The sequence below is a fragment of the Archocentrus centrarchus genome, unplaced genomic scaffold (assembly GCF_007364275.1).
Source record: "Archocentrus centrarchus isolate MPI-CPG fArcCen1 unplaced genomic scaffold, fArcCen1 scaffold_109_ctg1, whole genome shotgun sequence".
NCBI lineage: Eukaryota > Metazoa > Chordata > Actinopteri > Cichliformes > Cichlidae > Archocentrus > Archocentrus centrarchus.
The window spans coordinates 140,886-161,732 of record NW_022060155.1 but is presented as its reverse complement, the minus strand read 5'-3'; the positions used below and the strand labels follow the sequence as shown (position 1 = coordinate 161,732).

At 40.5% G+C, this 20,847-nt stretch overlaps 1 protein-coding gene across 2 annotated transcripts; it reads right to left on the bottom strand.

Moving 5' to 3' along the window:
- Positions 1 to 6,400: 6,400 nt before the first annotated feature.
- LOC115775368 (uncharacterized) lies at positions 6,401 to 12,042 on the bottom strand. 2 transcript variants are annotated; one of them, XM_030722901.1, is made up of 6 exons: positions 11,992 to 12,042; positions 10,218 to 10,357; positions 8,833 to 9,827; positions 8,500 to 8,661; positions 8,314 to 8,403; positions 6,401 to 7,081 (listed from the first exon to the last, which is right to left on the bottom strand). In XM_030722901.1, the coding sequence occupies exons 3-6, from the start codon at positions 9,808 to 9,810 to the stop codon at positions 6,752 to 6,754; spliced, it is 1,560 nt and encodes a 519-aa protein (XP_030578761.1). In that variant the 5' UTR covers positions 9,811 to 9,827; positions 10,218 to 10,357; positions 11,992 to 12,042; the 3' UTR covers positions 6,401 to 6,751. The 2 variants fall into 2 exon arrangements, with proteins under 2 accessions (XP_030578761.1, XP_030578760.1); XM_030722900.1 differs by having other exon boundaries at positions 10,218 to 10,402; positions 11,992 to 12,021.
- Between the last annotated feature and the right edge of the window lie 8,805 nt (positions 12,043 to 20,847).

The window sequence follows — 20,847 nt, the reverse complement described above, 5'->3', positions numbered from 1 at the left end:
AACACACTGATTGATTTTTTTCAGCCAGATGAGAGAAACATAGTATTAATATAATAAGCAGCTCCAGGATGAAGAGCAGCTCGTTCCACCACAGGATTCATTACAGCACTGTGGCCTCCAGTTTGCATTGAGAGAAGGCCTGAAGCTCAGCCAATCACAGCAGAGAATGAGGACAGGAAGTGATCAGCGGACACAGCTGCAGTGATTGGAAGGTTCAGGTGAGGGTGTGAGGCTGCTTCATGCAGGTGTGAAACTATGAGGAACCTGAACGCCTCCTCTTCCCTCAGCAGGGATCTGTGGCAGTGAGAGCTCAGTGAGAGCTGCAGGAGGAACAAACTGATTCACTGAGAGGGTCAGCTCTGTTTGTGCTGCTCACACTCTTTAACACACTCAGCTTTAGTGTCAGTAACAGCAACAAATCATCATTCATCTACTGAGTGTACAAAGTTATTTGGAGCCCCTTTTGGGCCCCCTTCATACCACTTCATTGTCCCCTGAACTTAACTGTTATTAATTAATGCTGGAGGGTTAAAGTTGATTATTATTTTTTTTAGGATGCATTACTGTTTCAGTGTTTTCAATTCAATTTTATTTATACAGTCAGTGCCAACTCACAACAAACAGTCGCCTCAATGCACTTTATACTGTAAGGTCATCCTAATCTTAAAAATAGAGAGGGTGTCTGTCTCCTGAATCCAAGCTGGGAGCTGGTTCCACAGAAGAGGGGCCTGAAAGCTGAAGGCTCTGCCTCCCATTCTACTCTTAAGTATCCTAGGAACCACAAGTAAGCCAGCAGTCTGAGAGTGAAGTGCTCTGTTGGGGTGATATGGGACTATGAGGTCTTTGAGATAAGATGGGGCCTGATTATTCAAGACCTTGTAGGTGAGGAGAAGAATTTTAAATTCTATTCTAGATTTAACAGGGAGCCAATGAAGAGAAGCCAATATGGGAGAAATCTGCTCTCTCCAAGTTCCAAGTTTTAGAATTTGCCATTTCTACTGACCTTTGCAGCTAATATGACAATAATAAAATGATAATAAAAGAGCTGTGCAATATATTTTAGCCTCTTTAATTGTCTGTAACTTGGTTGTACAAAAGCACAATAATAAAAACAAATAAATGGAACACAAAACTTCTTGGAATTGAAGCTCCAAATTTAATATCATTACTGAAAAACACATTATTATGAATATGATGATGAGAAATGAGTATTATCATTACTATTATTATTATTAGCAGTAGTAGTAGTATCATAGAATGGATGGATTATTATTATTATTAGTGGAGAGTGTTACTACTTTATGGACCACATGTACAATATCCACTGAAAGAAAGGACACACTACACAATGTGCTGCCAGGTTTTTAGCTAATACCTTTAGAAAGCAAATTTTGGAGAAAAATGGCCCTTCTATTAGTGTTCTATTAGCTTTTAGGACAGCCTGATAATAATGAATTACAATAGTCCAGCCTAGAAGCAATAAATGCATGAATTAGCTTTTCAGCATCAGTCTGAGAAAGGATGTTTCTAATTTTAGAAATATTGCGCAAATGCAAAAAAGCGGTCCTACATATTTGTTTAATATGTGCATTGAAGGACATATCCTGGTCAAAAATGACTCCAAGATTTCTCACAGTGTTACTGGAGGCCAAAGTAATGCCATCCAGAGTAAGTATCTGGTTTGACACCATGTTTCTAAGATTTGTGGGGCTGAGAACAAGAATTTCAGTTTTATCTGAATCTAGAAGCAGGAAATTAGAGGTCATCCAGGCGTTAATGTCTTTAAGACATTCCTGCAGTTTAACTAATTGATATGCGTCATCTGGCTTCATTGATAGATAAAGCTGAGTATCATCTGCATAACAATGAAAATTGATGCAGTGCTTTCTAATAATACTGCCTAAGGGAAGCAGGTATAATGTAACTAGAATTGGTCCTAGCACAGAACCCTGTGGAACTCCATAATTAACCTTAGTGTGTGAAGAAGACTCCCCATTTACATGAACAAATTGGAGTCTATGAGATAAATATGATTCAAACCACTGCAGTGCAGTACCTTTAATACCTATAGTATGCTCTAATCTCTGTAATAAAATGTTATGGTCAACAGTATCAAAGCTGCACTGAGGTCCAACAGGACAAGAACAGAGATGAGTCCACTGTCAGAGGCTGTAAGAAGATCATTTGTAACCTTCACTAATGCTGTTTCTGTACTGTGATGAATTCTGAAACCTGACTGAAACTCTTCAAATAAACCGTTCCTCTGCAGATGATCAGTTAGCTGTTTTACAACTACTCTTTCAAGAATCTTTGAGAGAAAAGGAAGGTTGGAGATTGGCCTATAATTAGCTAAGACAGCTGGGTCAGTGATGGCTTTTTAAGTAGAGGTTTAATTACAGCCACCTTGAAGGTCTGTGGTACACAGCCAACTAATAAAGACTGATTGATCATTTTTAAGATGGAAGCATCAATAATTGGAAAGACTTCTTTGAACAGTCTAGTAGGAATGGGATCTAATAAACATGTTGCTGGTTTGGAGGAAGTAACTATTGAAGTTAACTCTGAAAGATCAACTGGAGCCAAAGAGTCTAAACAAATACCAGCAGTGCTGAAAGCAGCCGAACATGAAGAATAATCTTTGAGATGGTTATGAATCATTTTTTCTCTAATGTCTAAAATTTTATTTGTAAAGAAATCCATGAAGTCACTACTAGTTAAAGTGAAAGGAATACTTGGCTCTACAGAGCTCTGACTCTTTGTCAGCCTGGCTACAGTGCTGAAAACAAACTTGGGGTTGTTCTTATTTTCTTCAATTAATGATGAATAGTAAGATGTCCTAGCTTTACAGAGGGCTTTTTTTTATAGAGCAACAAACTCTTTTTCCAGGCTAAATGAGCATCTTCTAATTTAGTGAGACGCCATTCCCTCTCCAGCTTTCGGGTTATCTGCTTTAAGCTGTGCGTTTGTGAATTATACCACGGAGTCAGGCACTTCTGATTTGAAGCTTTCCTTTTCAGAGGAGCCACAGTATCCAAAGTTATACGCAGTGAGGATGTAAAACTATTGACGAGATAATCGACCTCACTGGGAGCAGAGTTTAGGTAGCTGCTCTGTACTGTGTTGGCACTGAAGAGCATAATAATGAAGGAATTAGATCCTTAAACGTAGTTACAGCACTTTCACAAAGACCTCTACTGTAATAAAACTTATTCCCCACTGCTGTGCAATCCATTAAAGTAAATGTAAATGTTACTAAGAAATGATCAGACAGGAGGGGGCTTTCCGGGAATACTGTTAAGTCTTCAGTTTCTATGCCATATGTCAGGATAAGATCCAGAGTATGATTAAAGTGGTGGGTGGGCTCCTTTACATTTTGAGAGAAGCCAATTGAATCTAATAATAGATTAAATGCAGTGTTGAGGCTGTCATTCTCAGCATCTACATGGATGTTAAAATCACCCACTATAATGATTTTATCTGAACTGAGCACTAAATCAGATAAAAAGTCTGAGAAATCAGACAGAAACTCTGAGTAAGGACCAGGTGGATGATAGATAATAACAAATAAAACAGGTTTTTGAGTTTCCCAATTAGGACATGGAGGACATTTTAGAGTCTGTACCTGTTGATATGACCTGATGTGGTCACACAGCTGTATTGTTGGATTTAGACCTTTCCAACAAACTCTGTTTGGTGTTTCTGGGACAATCCAAGGAAAACCTGCTGAAAAGTATATGAGAACATTGATTATGGATTATCATATTTCTATTAACTGTGTTTGAAGAGCAGTATCAACATATTCACATTCTGTTTGTCAGATAAGGAGAGAAGCCCCTGCCCTCTGTTTTGGATGAGTCAGTCCTGCCTCCTCAGCACCAAAGCCAGAGAGGTTATTTCCAGAAAGAGAAACCAACTGACTCCAAGACCTCTATAACCATCACCCACACAGTAATCAAGGCAGTTCACATGAATGAGTGAACCACACAAAACCAAGTTAAGGTGTTTTTGTTTCTATTCTTGGTAGTGTTCCCATTGGTAGTAGACACTGTTACAGGACAGCCATGAGGCCATCACAAATAGCTGAAATGACAATAAAGGTTTTGACCAACAGGGGGGGTTTGTGTGCACATGAAGCCTCAGTAATTACCGTATTTTTCGGACTATACGTCGCTCCGGAGTATAGGTCGCACCAGCCAAAAAATGCATAATAAAGAAGAAAAAACATATATAGGTCGCACTGGACTATAAGTCGCACTTTTTTTTGGGGGGGGGGGGGGGGGGGGGGGGGGGGGGGTTGATAGAATCCGAGACTCAGAGCACAAATTCCATCTTGAACGGCAATTTAAAATAATAATGGATTAAAGAACAGGACGAACACGGTTACACCTACGTTATGCTAACGTAGCACATTCAGCTACATGACGCACAACGAACACGTGTTCGGTATTGTAACGTTGTAAACACACTTCCAAAGTCGGCGATATTCACAACAAAGGTCGTCTTTATTAACAGAAAAACGGCTGCTGTAGGCCACAGCCACGCCAACCACAACTACAACAGCGGAACAGCAACACACACACAGGCAAGCTCTCGGTCTTTTTCTCTCTCTCCATGCTGCCTTCACGAACCTCCCGAACAGTCCGAAATCCCACAACATCAACACGCTCTCTAACTAAGAGAATCGCTACAGTATGTTAACGTAACATTAAGTTATTCAGATAACCATAGCATAAAGAACATACTAACAAGTTAACCAAACCATCAATCCATTGAATTCTTCATCCTCGGTGTCACTTCTAAACAATTCCGTACACTCCGTAGACGAAGCGCCGCTTCCTCTTCTGTGTCGCGTTAGTCAGACTCGTCGTCAGCTGCAGTTCCAATTATTACAGCCTTTCTGAATCCCAACAGGATGGTTTGTCACTGAAGCCCATGTTTTCTTGATCCATCCAATGACTTCCAGGAAAGTTGGGTGGCGCATTCTCCCAGTTGCCGTTAAGCTGTGCTCTCCATCCATCATCCACTGCGCCCACAGGTTACGCAAGACTGCCTTAAAGCTGCAGTTCACGGAGATGTCAAGTGGCTGGAGTATTTTGGTTCATGTGTTATAAATGTCACATATACGTCGCTCCGGAGTATAGGTCGCACCCCCAGCCAAACTATGAAAAAAAGTGCGACTTATACTCCGGAAAATACGGTAACCTGTTTTTGAAGCAACTGGATGGAAAGCTTCAAAGCTTCATTTGCCCATCACTAATTACACTGAGTACCTTCTGACAATAACAGACTTGTGTGGCAGTCACTGGGCTGGCCTTGTTTTCTTGTTGCCTTTTTCTGCATTTCTAGTGGGTGGAGCTGACCCAATTTCAGATTAAGCACACCTGAGCAGGTCAAGCACAGGTGTGCTTTAAAGCAGCCCTGCCAGCTGCTCTTGGCTCTCCTCTTTTCTTCATGGAGGCTGCTTGGCTGATGAAGTGTTTGGGTCTTGGGTTTGGTACCATCTCACTCATATACTTTCTACACATTCAAACATGGCATATATGTTGATATGCTGGTAAGCATTTGAGCTGTATTGTTTACACCTGTGCAAATTAATTTGGTTAGTTGTGACTTTGGGCTTGCCTGTGAAGAAAGTTTGAGTTAATTAGTCTCAGGTTTGGTAACTTGTGATGAGCTGATATTTTGTGTGCCAAGTATTGGTGTTTGGAGGCCATATCATCTGATCTGAATGACTACACCACTTGTCTGTCTGGTTACTCTGCGAAGTTCTTTTCTGTTAAATGTTGTCAGCTGTTAATATTCTGGAGGTTGAGTTTTTGTGCTGTCTTGTATAAACTCAGTTTAGGACACTTGGAGCCATGTTGATTATTGGATGTGTGTAAGTTAAAATTGGTGCTTTCCCTGGTAGGCTGAAGGAACGATTCTCCTTTGGGATTCGTTCATTAAAGGTGTTAGTGTTGCAGTGAAAACAGAGCGGTTGGCTCGGGGGCACGTCCCTGCACTGTAAGACATTTCAAGTCAGTTAAACTTGCAAATGAAAGTCCACCTGCTGCCTTAAAATCGCATGTTAACTCAACTAGCAGTTTTTCATTGTTTCAACTCAGAAATGAAAGTTTAAAAAGTTGATTGTACTACACTGTTGTTGTTGTCTTAATGTAGTTCTTAAAGTTGTCAAAGTTGATTTAACTTTTTATCACTTGCTGTCTCAACTTGATACTTTGAGTTAAATCAAAACAATAAAATTAAAACAATAAAATATTAAACATCATCAATATAATATACTTTCTTTAGCTAGTTGAACAAACACACATTTCTGCATAATTGTAACTCACTGTTTTGAGTTCAAATAACTTACTATATGAAATACAACTCTCCCATTCAAGTTAAAAGAATTTAAATTTCAAATTTGTTTCAACTCTCATGATATATGACAGAACACACCAAATGCTTGCATTTATCCAAAATTACAACATTTATTAATAAAAAAATCTTCATAAACTTTAACACCATGCTTTCACAACCAAACAGCAAACCACATGGGAGGGGGATGGAGAAAGTAGGGTTGTAAAAAGAGAAGATGGGGTTGTGGGAACAGAGAGCGAGCAAGGGAGAGAAGAAGAAGGTTGTAGACATGGAGAAGGTGAGGTAGAATTGTAGGCAGGTTCATAAAACGTTATGAACAAAGAACAAAAATGCCCAACATTGTAAACAATCAAAAAACATTTGTGATATTTAAACACAAGTTAAATTTTTACAAGCGATATCTAAGCAGTTTATTTCTTAGTCCATGGACTCTTGCAGAGCATTGGTCTGGTTTAATGTTCATGATGACCTTCTGGAGGAACTCAAAGGAGTACCTCATATTTTGTGGGTACTCAAGGTTAAGGCAGTAGATGGTGCCCAGTAACATGGCAAAGCCAGTGGGCACATCTCTGATGTCATGTAGGATGATCTTTTCCTCTGCTACCACAGCCACATTGAAGACCTCTAAAGGGAATGCATCCTGTAGAGGGCCTTCGTGTCCAATCAGTAGTCCAACTTCCATCCCGCTCATTATCATGTCGAGAGTTTCGCCATGAGCCTAAAAACAAAGACAGAGGCATCTTTACTTCTCCAAATTTAAAACATCACTGACATAATAAATAAAGACTATATCTGTCTTTGAAGTGAGTGAGTGTGTCAGTCAGTGAGTGTTGTAACTAATGGAACTAAAACGCTGTGTATCAACCAATAATAAATAAAATGATTCCTGCAAGTGTAAGGTGTATTAAACTTGACTGAAAAAACTCAGGGACATGAAACTAATACTGTGTTGGGGTGATGGCCAAACTGCTTGAGAGACCACCATAATGATCCAGAATTCAAAGTCAGACAAGATTCCTCAGGAAGGATCTTTAGACTCTTCTTGGTGTAAATGTTTGCTGATGCTAACTTTTAATCACATTAGCTATTAAATAAATTAAGATTTCATTAGGACATTAGAAAAGAGTATCATAGCATGATTGACTAGTGGGTTAAATTTTTTCTATTGATTGCGTGTTACATAATAGATGTAAATTATTTAAGTCAATTTGCATGTCCCTGAGTTTTAGGTGCCGTTTACACGAAGCCGTTTTCACTGGAAACGGTGTCGTTTTGATGCGTTTCAGCCTTTCGTTTACACGATGGCGTTTCAGAAACGATCCGCGTTTACACGAGGACATGTGAAACGATGAAAACGATGTAGTTCCCATGCCAGGCCACAAGTTGGCGTTGGTTTTCTCTTTGCAAAGTTTGTTTACGCAAGACGCGCATGCGTGGAGTGACACAGTAGGTAGTGCGGCAAATTGTTCATTACTTACAAAACGGCCAACGTGAGAGGTTTTGTGTGGGCCGATGATGAGGATGGATCGCTGCTGCACACAACGCTGAATTACAAAACGGTAAAAACACAGGAAAAGCATAAGAAGCACTCGTGAATCCGCGAGTACTGTTTATCAGTTTGCGCGTGCACGAAAAACTGGCCGTCGCAACCATAGTGCGCATGTGCGAGTCGAGCGTTTTCAAATCACCCCGGTTTCAAGTGTTTACACGAAAACGCAAGCCGGTGCGTTTCTGAAACGCTCCACTCTGGACCCCGTTTCTGAAACACATCGTTTTCACTCTGTTGTCGTGTAAACAGAAGGGCGAAACGCATCAAAACGACACCGTTGTCGTGTAAACGCAAGGCCGAAACGCATCAAAACGACACCGTTTCAAAATGAAAACGGTCTCGTGTAAACGGCACCTTAACCATGGAAGAGTAGTACAGAATATGTAAATATAGGGGCTTACATTACACATCCTGATTACGCTGGAGGAATCTTCTGAAAAGTAGCATGGGAGACCAAGAAGGGCAGCTGTTCTTTGGTTTTGGTTTGTGTCCTGTCAAAAAAGGAAATGGTACATGAGTGCAATACCAAAGCTGGAATAATAATCTTAGTACACATTGATAGAAAATGTTCTGTATACAGTACATACCTCCTTTTGAAGGCAATCCAGAACGCTGCTCAGGACCAACCTCCTGCCCGATGCAGCAGCTGCTTTGTAAAGTTGTAGAAGACTGGGCATGAAGGCATCAAGTCCACCCAAAAAGGATTCCAGCAGGTCTTTGGTGACAATTCTCCGGAACTCTGCAATTAGCTAAAGCAGATGGGTAACAAAATAGCACAGAAAAGGGCATGAGTGAGGGAAAATATAAGCAGCTTAGAACTGTGGGGAGAGAAAGTTATTGCAACAAAGAGTACATGTTTAATCACTAAATGCACACAAAATGTAAGATTTTTATGCCGTATTCAGTTGGCAAAGCATTACCTGTCGCTCACTAAACAATGCAGGCCATCTGTCCTTGACAAGAGAAATGAGAGGTTCATCACTGATTATTTCTTGTCTCCGCTCTGCAAATGTCGCGGTCATCAATTCATCCAGGACCTGTAAATCTGGATCCTTCTTCTGCACTTCTAGAGCCATGGTTTCACGATCCTTCTCTGCTTTGACTGCAGTTTGTCCCTCAGGTGGCTGTGGCAAATAATGGATCTCTCCCTTTTTTGACTTCTTGAGTGGTTTGCCATTTCCTTTTCCTCTTTTTCTTTTATTTACCAGAACTTCTGGGCATCCAGCTGCCATCATCCTCTGACGATAATTGCCCATCTTGAATACCAAGCTGAACTTCCAGCAATACCATCCTTGACCAGACCCTGGCTCCCTCAGGCAAGGGTGCTTGACCACAAGAGCTTTAGCCACACTTTCTATGTTGTCTCTAGTAGGATAGGGAGTGATTTTGGTGATGCAATCAGCCAGTCTGTCCAGAATTTCACTTTTCACACTCTTTGAGACAACAATCACAGCTCCATCACTGGCATAGGCATTATTTGCTACCCTCAGCTGATACTCAACATCATGAGAGAAATGTGGAATAACAAATGGTTCAGGCCATTCTGTTGGATCTGCACTACTTGGGGGACCAGGGCTTGCAGTACTACTGCTGGAGGGACTAGGGCTTGCAGTACTCTGGGAACCAAGGCTTGCAGTATCTAATGTTGAGTCAGAAAGTGGTTCAGATAACACAAACAGAACTTTCAGTGTGGCTCGTTCGGTTGGTAGATCCTTGATATCAGTCAAATTGCAGAGCTCATTCCCAAAGTCTGGATCTTCAAACTGTAAAATAAAGTTCCCTCTGAGTCCCAGAGTGTTGCGCAGCACTGTACATAGCTCATCGACGGATGGGGGAATATCTTGTAGGGTGACACGTCTTATTTCCTGAGGTGAGACTATGACTCGGAGAAGCATCATTAATGAGGCAGCAGTAACCGAAACAGAGAGGAAAAAGCAAGAAAAGACTTCATATAATAGTAAAAACTCAATCTAACATAAGTTCTAAATAAACAGTCAAAACAGTACAGGCTAGATAAAAGGACTTCTATCTCACACACACACACACACACACACACACACACACACACACACACACACACACACACACACAAAATTCCACTACTACCAACACATCACAGCAGATCATCATCCCCTGAATTGGACCCCCCCCACACCACCTCATTTCTTCGTTCCTCTTGAGCCCTTGACCACTCCTGCTCATTGTTGCCTCACCCAAGTTTGATCTAACCCACCCCCCAAATTTCCAAGCTCCAAAGATTGAGTGTGTCTTTACATTTTAGCCAACCTGCCCAATCAAAGATTACCTTAATGTAACATGAACGTGCTTCAACAGGGTATGCAGCAAGGGGGGTGTAGTCATTGAGATTGTCAGGGTCAACAACCACAGCTGCTGCAGGGTCTCTTCTGGTGAGCTGGTAACACCTTAGATGCTCCAGGACGGTCACTGTGAATAGTTCCAAAATCACGAACTGGACATCATTGTTCACTTCTGTAAACAAAAATGCCATTTAGGAACTATATATTTAAAAAATTGGTTTCATTTTTTTTTTTATCTTGAATGATAAAAAAAAAATGAAACCAATTTTTTAAATATATAGTTCCTAAATTCTTAAATTGTTTAATCCTTAAAAATGTGACAATGTTTGCACTTTGTGATTTTTGCAAAAAATATGCCAAATATTACTGCTATTGAATTTCTACATTCTGACCATTTTTCATTTTAACATGCTACAAAAAAAAAGCCATTTGCTTCTATTCTAAAATCAGTAGCATGATTGTCCCACATACTTTTTGTTCGCAGCAGACCTCCTAACGCTTTGTACTTAACAACACTAGAACTACATCAACTAGACTAATGAATTACAAACCGGACTAACAATTTATTTAACAATTAAGTGGCTGACAGTTTATTAGCAACAAAAAATATAACTACAGACATTCAACATGTAATTTCTAAAAACCCTTATTGTGTTAAGGTTAGCTAAAACGTATGCATTACATTGCAAAAACCCTGCAAGAATTACAAACTTTAATTTCAAATATTGACTTTTGATTTTGTTCTTAAATATTGCTCTTGACTATGTTTTCATCCAATGTTCAAATAAAGAGCACTTAGGACTGAAGCTCAACAAATTGCTGTCAGGATATGAACTAACATTAAGCATAGTGGAGCATCGTGCTGAAACTAGCTGATGACATGCCATCCAGTGTTAGATAAATGTCAAATGTCCACTAAACCATTTTAGATATAAAAATATAATTCTATTTAAAATGACTTTCGTTTTAACTTAATTAACTACTAATGAAAGCTCCTGTCTATGCAAAACACACTGAAGGGGCATCGAGAGCGGAAATCTCTGTTTAATGTGTTTTTGAAAAATCTCTTGTACCATCTCTTGAGGAATTTGGTTACATTTTACTGCTGTCATACATTAAACATTATTTTAACATGACAAAGTCAGCATCTGCTCTGCTATCTGCTGCAAGTACCCAGCAAACGTGCCTCACACACGCGCATGCACACAGGATGTGAAAAAGAAGACATTTCAAGGGAAGAAAAATGTGCTCAGAGTGGAGTTTTTTTACTCTACTGCATGAGCTGTACTAACACAAATTCTAACCAGCATAAAATCAGTTATCAAACAACATTAGCAAATTTTCCTAGTTTAGTGGTCAATACAAAAGGTTAGCAAAGCATGAGCGCTGTGCCCCATTTCTGATAAAGTTGTTTGATATTGAACATTCACAGTTGTATGGCCTTGACTGTTAGCTGATTAGCTAGCTCATGCTTCGGTGAAGGAACCGAGTGAAGAAATATAGCGGCACATGAACACAACGTTTATTGAGGTCAGTTTAAAACATTATACCAGTTATCTAACATGTTATGTTTTTTCAAAAAATGTGTGACCGAATACGATTAAATCTGTCCAACATGTGGGGGGTGGGGGGCAACTAATATCCAAAGCTGCAAATGTATTTTTCATGGCTACTAAAAACACAATCTACATAGTTACTGTTTTTATGTTACTGTACCAACAGTTAATAGAAAAGTAGTTAATTTAGGTTTATTAAACTTACCTGGCACTGATGCAGTTTGAAGAATCAAGGCACCGCTCCTCTTTGCCGGTATAGACAAGTGTTGTATTGCTCCGCCCTTCTGTAACAGGCCGTTGTCAGCAAAATAATCTTCTTCCGCTGGTGGAAGTAGTCCTTTATAATTTACCGTGAAATGTGTATATTTTGGACGGAATTCTATATATGACTTATCTGCAGTGTATGAATTATTATTCCCATTATTTCATGTTGCCTTGTTTGAAGAAGACAGTTACTCAAAAGTCACTGCAATTTTTCTTTCTGTAGCTGCAATTCCACACTCCCGCCTTTTTCCCCCCTCTCCTTTTTTCAAATTGATGACTTACAAATCCAAGTTCAATCAAATCTGACAAATTCCCAAATAGTCAGTACAACTTTAACTTTAAGTTTTACTTTCCCGCCTTTTATCCTCTCCTTTTTTTTCAACTTCTGACTTACAGATTCAAGTTCAGTCAACACATACAAATCTGACAAATTTCTCAAAAAGTCAGCACAATGGATAGCTGTAAGTTTTACTTTCTAAAACTCATAATGTAGAGTTCAAAATCAAAAAATTGTCAGAGCTCATGGTGTTAAAGAAATGTAGTAAGTAGATTTAACTAAATGAGGCTGCTATGTTTTACAGTGTGGAGTCGAGGGGGTCGCTGTTTGTGCAGTTGCCTTTCTCGCTCTGGTGGTTTTGAGTGCATAAATACCCACTGTGAGTAATTGCATGAAGACTAGGCTTAAGCTTAGTAAGTTTTTTGGGGGGGTAGGTAGTTAGTGGGAAAGTACTAATTGCTGTTGCACATCAAGGACCAATACCTCATGGTGGTGGTTACAGTTGATGTATTTGGTCAGTCTCCATTGGAGGAACTTTTGAAACCTGTTGAACGTGTTGATATTGGAGATGAATGCTTTAAAGATGACTGCAAAGAACTGTTAAAAGCTGTTAGTAGATAAAGTGTTGCCAATTCAAATGCAGACTCTACTTGACAGTGTTGGTCAGTCGGTCACATCCAAGTTTGATGAAGACAGAGATGCCTGTTCATTTTATTTTGTGTGGCTGCCAGAAGCTGTCTGTGTGGTTATGCTGCAGTCTGTTCTGACTGGAAAAGGCCACAAAACGCTGCACTGACTGCAAGTGATGGTCAAATATTGTAGTTAAAGCTGCAGTTCTGAAGGTATGAGTTGATCCTGGAAGCTTAAGGCAACATTTCAAATCATGGAGGGGTAGGGGTGAGCACCTTTCAGGACCTGTGTGATCTGATGGTGTTGGAGCATTTTAAATATTGCCTTCTACCTGCAGTTGTCACTCATATTGCTGAGCAGGAAGTAATGACTGTCTCTGAAGCTGCTAAATTGGTAGATGAATATATTTTGGCACATACAGGGCAGTTTGGTAGGAAGTGTTTCAGTCGGTGCTCCTGCTAAAGCTTTTGGTCAGCCTATGTTTTCTTCATCTGTCTGCAAAGGTCAGTCATGGTGTGATGCTGAATAGTTTTAGTCAAGCAAAGCAAGTTGACAGACTTGCTAGACCTGCTGCACTGAGCGTTCCTGCAGGAACAATACCAATGGACACTCTGTACACCATGTTGTGATGTGACTGTCAGCTACGTTATTTGGGAGTCTCCTTGTTACAGTAAAAATACTGTTCTGTTAAACTCTTCATAGATTCAACTAAAATGGGGAAACTCTGCATGAGATTTGAGTGTTGAAATAGTCATGGATTGTTCAACAACCCTGTCAAATATCTTAGACTAGAATGTGGCACTCAAACACAGAGGCAGTACTTCATTTTACCAGAGTGAACACTTGGATACCTTAATTATAAGCCACTAGCATGTGAAGCTACATGGACAGAAACACTAAATGTGCTGTCAGGTAAAATCACAGCTTGATGCTGTCAGCTCAGTCATCAGTTACTAGCTAGCATCAATGACAGGAACATTAGCTGTTGGTGAGGCTCTTTGCTTTTAAAGCTTGCACAGTGAAGCCCAGGGTTATTTATGATGGCAGCTTTCAAAACCCTGTAGTTGGATTCAAAATGGCTGCTGCTTGGTGGCACGGACCAGCTGGGGTGAGATGGGCATGGTCGACTGCGACTGGGCTTGGAGTCCAGGAGGGTAGCCAACAGGTAAAGCAGCATTGCCCCAAGGACCCAGATAGAGGGCCTGGTCCTGGAGAGCTGTGCTCCTTAAGTTTGTCTCCATAATGGGCTGGTTGTAGCACTCCGAGTGTTACCAACAGCTCCAGTTCTGTTTGATTATGGGAGCTACTTATGAGGGACAGGTGGGGAGATGTTGCTTAAAGGTCCATGAAGTGGACAGTCCTTTCTTTCTTTGTCTCTCCTCCTAAATCTAGCTCTTGTGTTCTGAAACCAAGTCTTCACCTATAAAAAGGAAAAACAGATTAATGAGCCAGACATGAACATGAATTAAATTTAATATACTTGCATTGTAGCAACCTTCAAAGAATAAAAACACTAACCTGTTTGTAAGTCAGTCCTGTCATCTCTGCCAGCTCTTCCATTTCATCTGGTTTGCGATGAGTCTGCAGACTAAAGTGAAGATTAAGAATATGTAGTTGCCTCTCTGAGAAAACCACCCGGTACTTTCTCTTGGGTTTTTCTGCACTCTTCTCTGGAGCAGTGAAGGAAGCATGCAGAATCAAACCCGTGCTGCCATCCTCATTCTTTGGGACAGCAAGAACCTGTTTCTCCTCTGTGGCAGGGCTGCTGTTGCTTGTATCATTATGGAGAGCATTTCAGCCCATGAAATGATGTCTGCCAGGGGGAGACTCCCTTCAGGGCTGCTGCCAGAACTCCACCAATCTGAGAGGGTAAAGAGAGCGAGGCCAAGTAAGAACAAGTCTATACAGTCCACATGGGTCAGTATGGTTCATTATGGAGAGCATTCTCAGCCCATGTAATGTCTGCCAGGTGGTGACTCCCTTCAGGGCTGCTGCCAGAACTCCACGAATCTGAGAGGGTAAAAAGAGTGAGGCCAAGTAAGCACAAGTCTATATGGTCCACATGGGCCAGTATATTTAATGACATGTTGGCACAAGTGACTTTAGAACAGCAATGAGATTCAAAGGGATAAATTGAGCAGCATACAGAATAGGGTATTTTCTCAGAGGTTGGCCAACTCTGTTAAAATTGGCTCACTGGGCAACAATGCTGAGTACATACCTGGTGAGAAGCAGACCTCCATGGGAGAGCTGAAAGTCATCTGTCTTCCAGTCTTCCATCTTTGCAGCAGATTTGGTTCATGCAGACTAAGTGTCTTAAGTAGCTTTGCTCAAATGGTGTAGAACCTACCAGGATGGCACATGTGTATTATCTCATTCTATCATCTGGATCCTGATCTTCCTAGTGATGGTCCAGCAGGGATCATTCCTTTGGATCCAAATCCACTGGCTACTTCCAGCTGCTCCTGAAAGGGCTTTGACCTTCTGTAGAGCCTGTTTAAGATCCCTGGGTTTTCTTAGCAGCTTGATGGTAGAAGCTGCACTAAACCCTCTGCACCCTACCTCCACAGGGAAACTTTAGGTTTTGTCCTGGTCAAAAAACAATTGGCCACCACCACTTGGAGAAGGCATTCAACTGCATTCCTTGGGGTATCCTGTTGGGGCTCCTATGCTAATATGGGGTTTGATCCATTGTTATGGACCGTTCAGTCCATGTCAGCTATAGCAAGAGCTTGGTCAGCATTGCCAGCAATAAATTGGACTCATTTCCAATGGGTATTGGATTCCACCAGGGCTTCTCTTAGTCACCAAATCTAATTACTTTGTCTATATAAAAGATAAATAATTTCTAAGCATAACCAAGGGGCAGAAGGCTTGCACCTTGGTGGCCTCAGAATCTCATCTCTGCTTTTTGCACATGTGATCCTGTTGGCTTGATCAAATGTCTTCCATGTCACACTGGAGTGGTTTCCAGCAGAGTGAAGCTACAGGTTCTGCTATTCCAACCCATCGTGGTGGAGAGCTGAGTGTAAAAGGCAAAGCTGTTTCACCAGTCACCTGATCTCCCTACACTCACAAGCTTTCAGTAGTGGTAGAACCAGACTGCAGATACAAGCGGCAGAAATGAGCTTTGTCCAAACGATAGTGGGGCTCTCACTTAGAGGGTGGAGAGTGTAGTCATCCAAGAGGCTCAGTAGAGCTGCTGCTCTTTTACATGTAAAGGAACCAGTTGAGGTGGTTCAGAATGTGACTGCGGTGCTTCCCGGGCATCACTTGGAAGAGGTGTTCCAGGCATGTCCGTGGCAGACCCAGGACGTGCTGGATTGTCTTGGATGGCCTGGGAACACTTTTGTTGGCTGGGGAAAGGGAGGTCTGGGTTTTTGTGTAGCTGCTGCCCCTGCAACCTGGCCCGGATAAAGGGAAGAAAATGCATGCATGGATGGCTCTACATAGGGTCTGTTTGGAGAGTAACTCCAAAGACTTGACATTTGTTATTTAAAAACAAAACTATTTCCTTGTATGTAAACATTTGCTGTATAAATTCATATGTGCCAGGATTCTGGTGTCTGAGTGACACGTGTAGCAGCAGTCTCTCTCAAACATGTAAAGAATCACCTTTAATGCTTCAACAGGTTGGATGTGAGTTTATTTTCAGAGGTAAGAAATGTCCTGAATGCAGGCGGGCTGGGGTTGAAATTCAGCCCGGGAGCTTGGTTTGGAGAGGCCTTTTATCTGATCGTACAACGGAGCAGCAAAAAAAAAAGGGGGGGGAGATCGTCAACCCCCCTTAGCTGGTGTCTCGCCCTTCACCTCTCCTAATGGTGTGCTGGCTGGGCTGCAGTGTTAATTTTGACAACAAATTCTGATTTAGTTTTAGTCATAATTTAGTCATCTGAATAGTTTGTCAAGTTTTAGTCGACGAAATTATCTTAAGAATATAGTCGACTAAATCTACAGTCGATTCAGTCGACTAAAATATAAAGGGTGTAAAATACAAATGCTTTTTCTTCAGTTCCCTTGAGTTAGTCATTATACACTTACACAAAATTAAACATTTATTAAAAGTTACAGAATATTATTAATATTAGTGTTTCACCTGCTTCCACACACCTGATCATTAACACCACCTACTGAGATAATCCGAGTGTTTTACAGCAGGACGCTCTGAAAGGTACAGGGCAGTGTTCAGGACTAAGATTAGGAAAGGCTAATCCACCGCGGTGTGGAGATTTTCTCTAAACACAAACTGGGAAAAACACTTTACCCTGCAGGACATTAAAATGCTGACCTTTGCATGGAGATCTGGGTGACTGGTTTGCAGATGTTTAAGATTTGTCGTGTTTTTACCCGAGGTAAACATTAAATAAATGTTTAAATGATATTTTACATAACTCAGTTCTATTGGAAGTAAAGACAAATCACAGGCTAGTTTGTCCTTCCTGGGTTTAGAGCAAATTTGTGCAACTGTGCGTTTGATTGGATTTTTTTTCCCCTAACTTGTCCCGCCCTGTCACAAAATTAAATCAGTTCTGATTGGATTTCGTCCCTGCCAAGCATTTGTCTCGTTTTCATTCATTGACGAAAGTGTCAGTTAATTTCGTTATCGGTTTTTTTCCTTAGTTTTTATTCAGTTCTCGTTTTCGTCATGGAAAAAAGGGCCGTTGACAAAAACTATGACAAATATATCAACAAAATTAACACTGCTGGGCTGTTGTGTTTGTAGCCCCTCCTGATGAAAAAAGAGCCAGCTCTTAGAGCAGAAACGTTCGTGATCGACCATCACTGCCTGCACCTGTGGCCGCGCGAGTGCTGCTGTGCTTAATTGGGTTAAAAAAATAAATAAATAAATAAAAAATTCTGATCACTGGCCGATCCGGCCTGGAAACGACCGGCCATTCGGGAAACCTCCCGAACCTCCTGATGGCCACCCCGCCCCTGCCTGAATGTGATTCCTCTGAGCTGAAAATGAGTGACTCAAGACTAATACATATTTTAATATTTTCCCCCTGTATAATGTAGTTATTGGTCTTCACTGAGTGTCACTGCAAAGACTCTGTAGTATTACTGAGTATTCAAACTCTAAAGGTACTATTGATGCTTCTGAGAGACTATGGCTGCCTTCCGCCTGGTCTTGGAGCTACAAAGGCAGACTTTGCTTGGGCCGAGTCCTGCTTTATGAGACCTTTTGGTCACTTCACTGTTGCACCTTATCTTGTTTGTGGTGTTGCCTCAGAGATCCAGCAGTATGTTCTGCAGTGCTGTTATATTCCAGTTCAAACAAGTGTCCTATGCTTGTTGTGTGAAATAGATATCCAGTTTGGTAACTCTGCACTGCAGAGACACCAAGAAGTAGGTTTTGCTTTACTGCTTTTAAAATGTAAATGTGGAATCTCCTAAAAATACATATTTAAGGGGTGAACCAAAAACAACTGTCCATGGGCCAGATTTACTAACACTCTGCTCCACAGCTAAACCCTTGTTTGGTGTTTAAAATCTGCTGTTGGGACTTAATGAAGACTTTTAGGACTGAAATTAGGGAACACAAATATTTTGGTGGCTGGCCTTATTGCGTATGTATTTTTACAAGTTTCTCTTCCACAGCACAAAACCTTAGAACCTTAGTTCAGCCTGTCACAGGTTGATCTGTGCTTCTTCCTCACACTAATACAGTTGGTGGATTTCGTTCAGTAGGAAAAATGGTTCCAACAATGTTAGTGGTTTATTTTTAGTTTAGTTCTGAGACTTGTTAATCTTCCAAATTAGAAGCTGTAAAATATCAGTCCCTGCCTCCATATCTGCTGTCAGTCATTGAACATCCAAATATTTTAGTCTTCAAGAATCCATCTTTGTTTTGAGCTACATTTTTCTCTATTCATAGTCAAGAGTTCATCTCCAGAATCTGAAGGATCTGTCCTCTTCAAATGGCTCTTATAAATTATCCAAGAAAACCCTCTAAGAGCAGTCCTACCTTCATCCTTTCAGCTATTTCTGAGAAAACTAAACATGGTGGGGACCTGAAACTTTGCATATTTTCATATTGATAAGAGAAAATCAAGTTTGTGTCTAAAGCAGCCATCCTCAGACTTCTGTGTCCTGGTGGAGATATGAAAATCTTCTGCAGCCCAGCCAAATCACAGCTCCTCACCATAAAAGCAGAACAGTCAGGATTCCTTTTGTCTTCTTTCATTTTGCTCTTCCAGGGTTATTATAGTTAACGAAAACGAACGAAATAACGAAAACTGAAATTGAAAAAACATTGTCGTTAACTGAAATAAATAAAAACTATAATTAAAAGGAAAAAAAAAAACGATAACTAATTAAAACTGAATTGTGAGTTTACAAAACTAACTAAAACTAACTGAAATAATCGATAAACTTACTTTCATTTACTTGTTTTTTGGGGTTTTTTTTTAAGCCTTGTGGATGGATATGAAATCATTGTTTCCGCTCTCCGAGTTTAAGCTGGGAGCGCCACAGGACAACTGTGTGAGTGCGCATGTGCGTGCGCTCACCGCGCTGGTCCGCAAAGTAATGGCTGCGGTCTGCCGAGTCCCGTATGGAGGTTCTTTGAGTACAAACACCTGCACACGACCACAAGGTAATTAACACACACAATCCAGCTACACAAGCATAAATGTGTACATGAGGTCGCCAACTTCTGTAGGTTGTGTACAGAGGCCGCAAAGACCCTGCAGGTTTAATTAGCGAGCAGCTAACCAAGCTAGCTCCAAAACAGAAGCAGCTTCAGGTGGTGAGAACATCAGGATGCAGCTGGATTTGAGCTTTGACTCCTTCAAAGAGTTTGTTTTTGTTAACACCACATGTAGGCTTTATTAATCTGCTGCACTGATGCTGAAGTTTATTGTGGAGTTTATTGTAGAATTTATTGAGTTTGGGAGTTCATGTTTTTCTTTGTTTCTCCCTGATTATGCTCATGTGTGTCCTTAATATTACACAAATTTAGCATGTCTTGTGAACAGTTGGTTGTTGACTATATTTCTTTAAACTGTATCTTTTGTCAAGTTTTCATTACACAATAGTCACTTTGCGCCTTGAATCTTGCACCTGATTAGGTATGAAAATACTAAAACTAATACTGAAACTAACTGAAACTAACTAAAACTAAGCATGAAACCAAAAATAAAAACTAATAAAATGAGCAAAACCACTCTGAAAACTAATTAAAACTAACTGAATTAGAGAAAAAAAAGTAAAAACTAACTAAAACTAAACTATAATGTAAAATCCAAAACTATTATAACCCTGTGCTCTTCTGATTTCTTGTTGGAATTAGTTTGACTTTCCAACATAAGTTCACTGCAAATAAAAGGATTGAAGTCATTTTAAACCTCATGGTTTTGTTTCATTAGTTCATGTTCGTTTCCAACCTAACTTTCATTTTAAAGTTACAGCCAAACCTTTGAGATTCTTTGGTTGGGAACCAATTTCAAATGCTTTAATGTAACCATTTATGATGACGGGCAGCTTTTGAGATTTTTGTGAATAAATTGTAAATATCTCTAGGGATGACATCCCCATCCCCCCCCTATCCTTCATGGTTACAAGGGAAGCAAACCATAGATGGATTTTATGGACTGGATTCACTGCTAAGTTGTGTGAATTCACTGTATTTGTGTAGTCATCGGTAATAAAGTCAGAGCTCTGTGAATTTGAGGCACCTCTTCAATTTTATTAATCTCCATGCACCTCAAGCTGTCCTGAAAACCCTTCATCATGTTAGCTGCTCATAAAAACATGGAGGCAGGATTTCATTCTACCAAAGTCCTCGCTTATTGGAAAACTCATTTCAGACACGACATGCAAACAGCCTCTGTTTTAATGAAGCAGCATCAACAGAAGGATATTGAAATGGCAGGAGGATCAGATTTA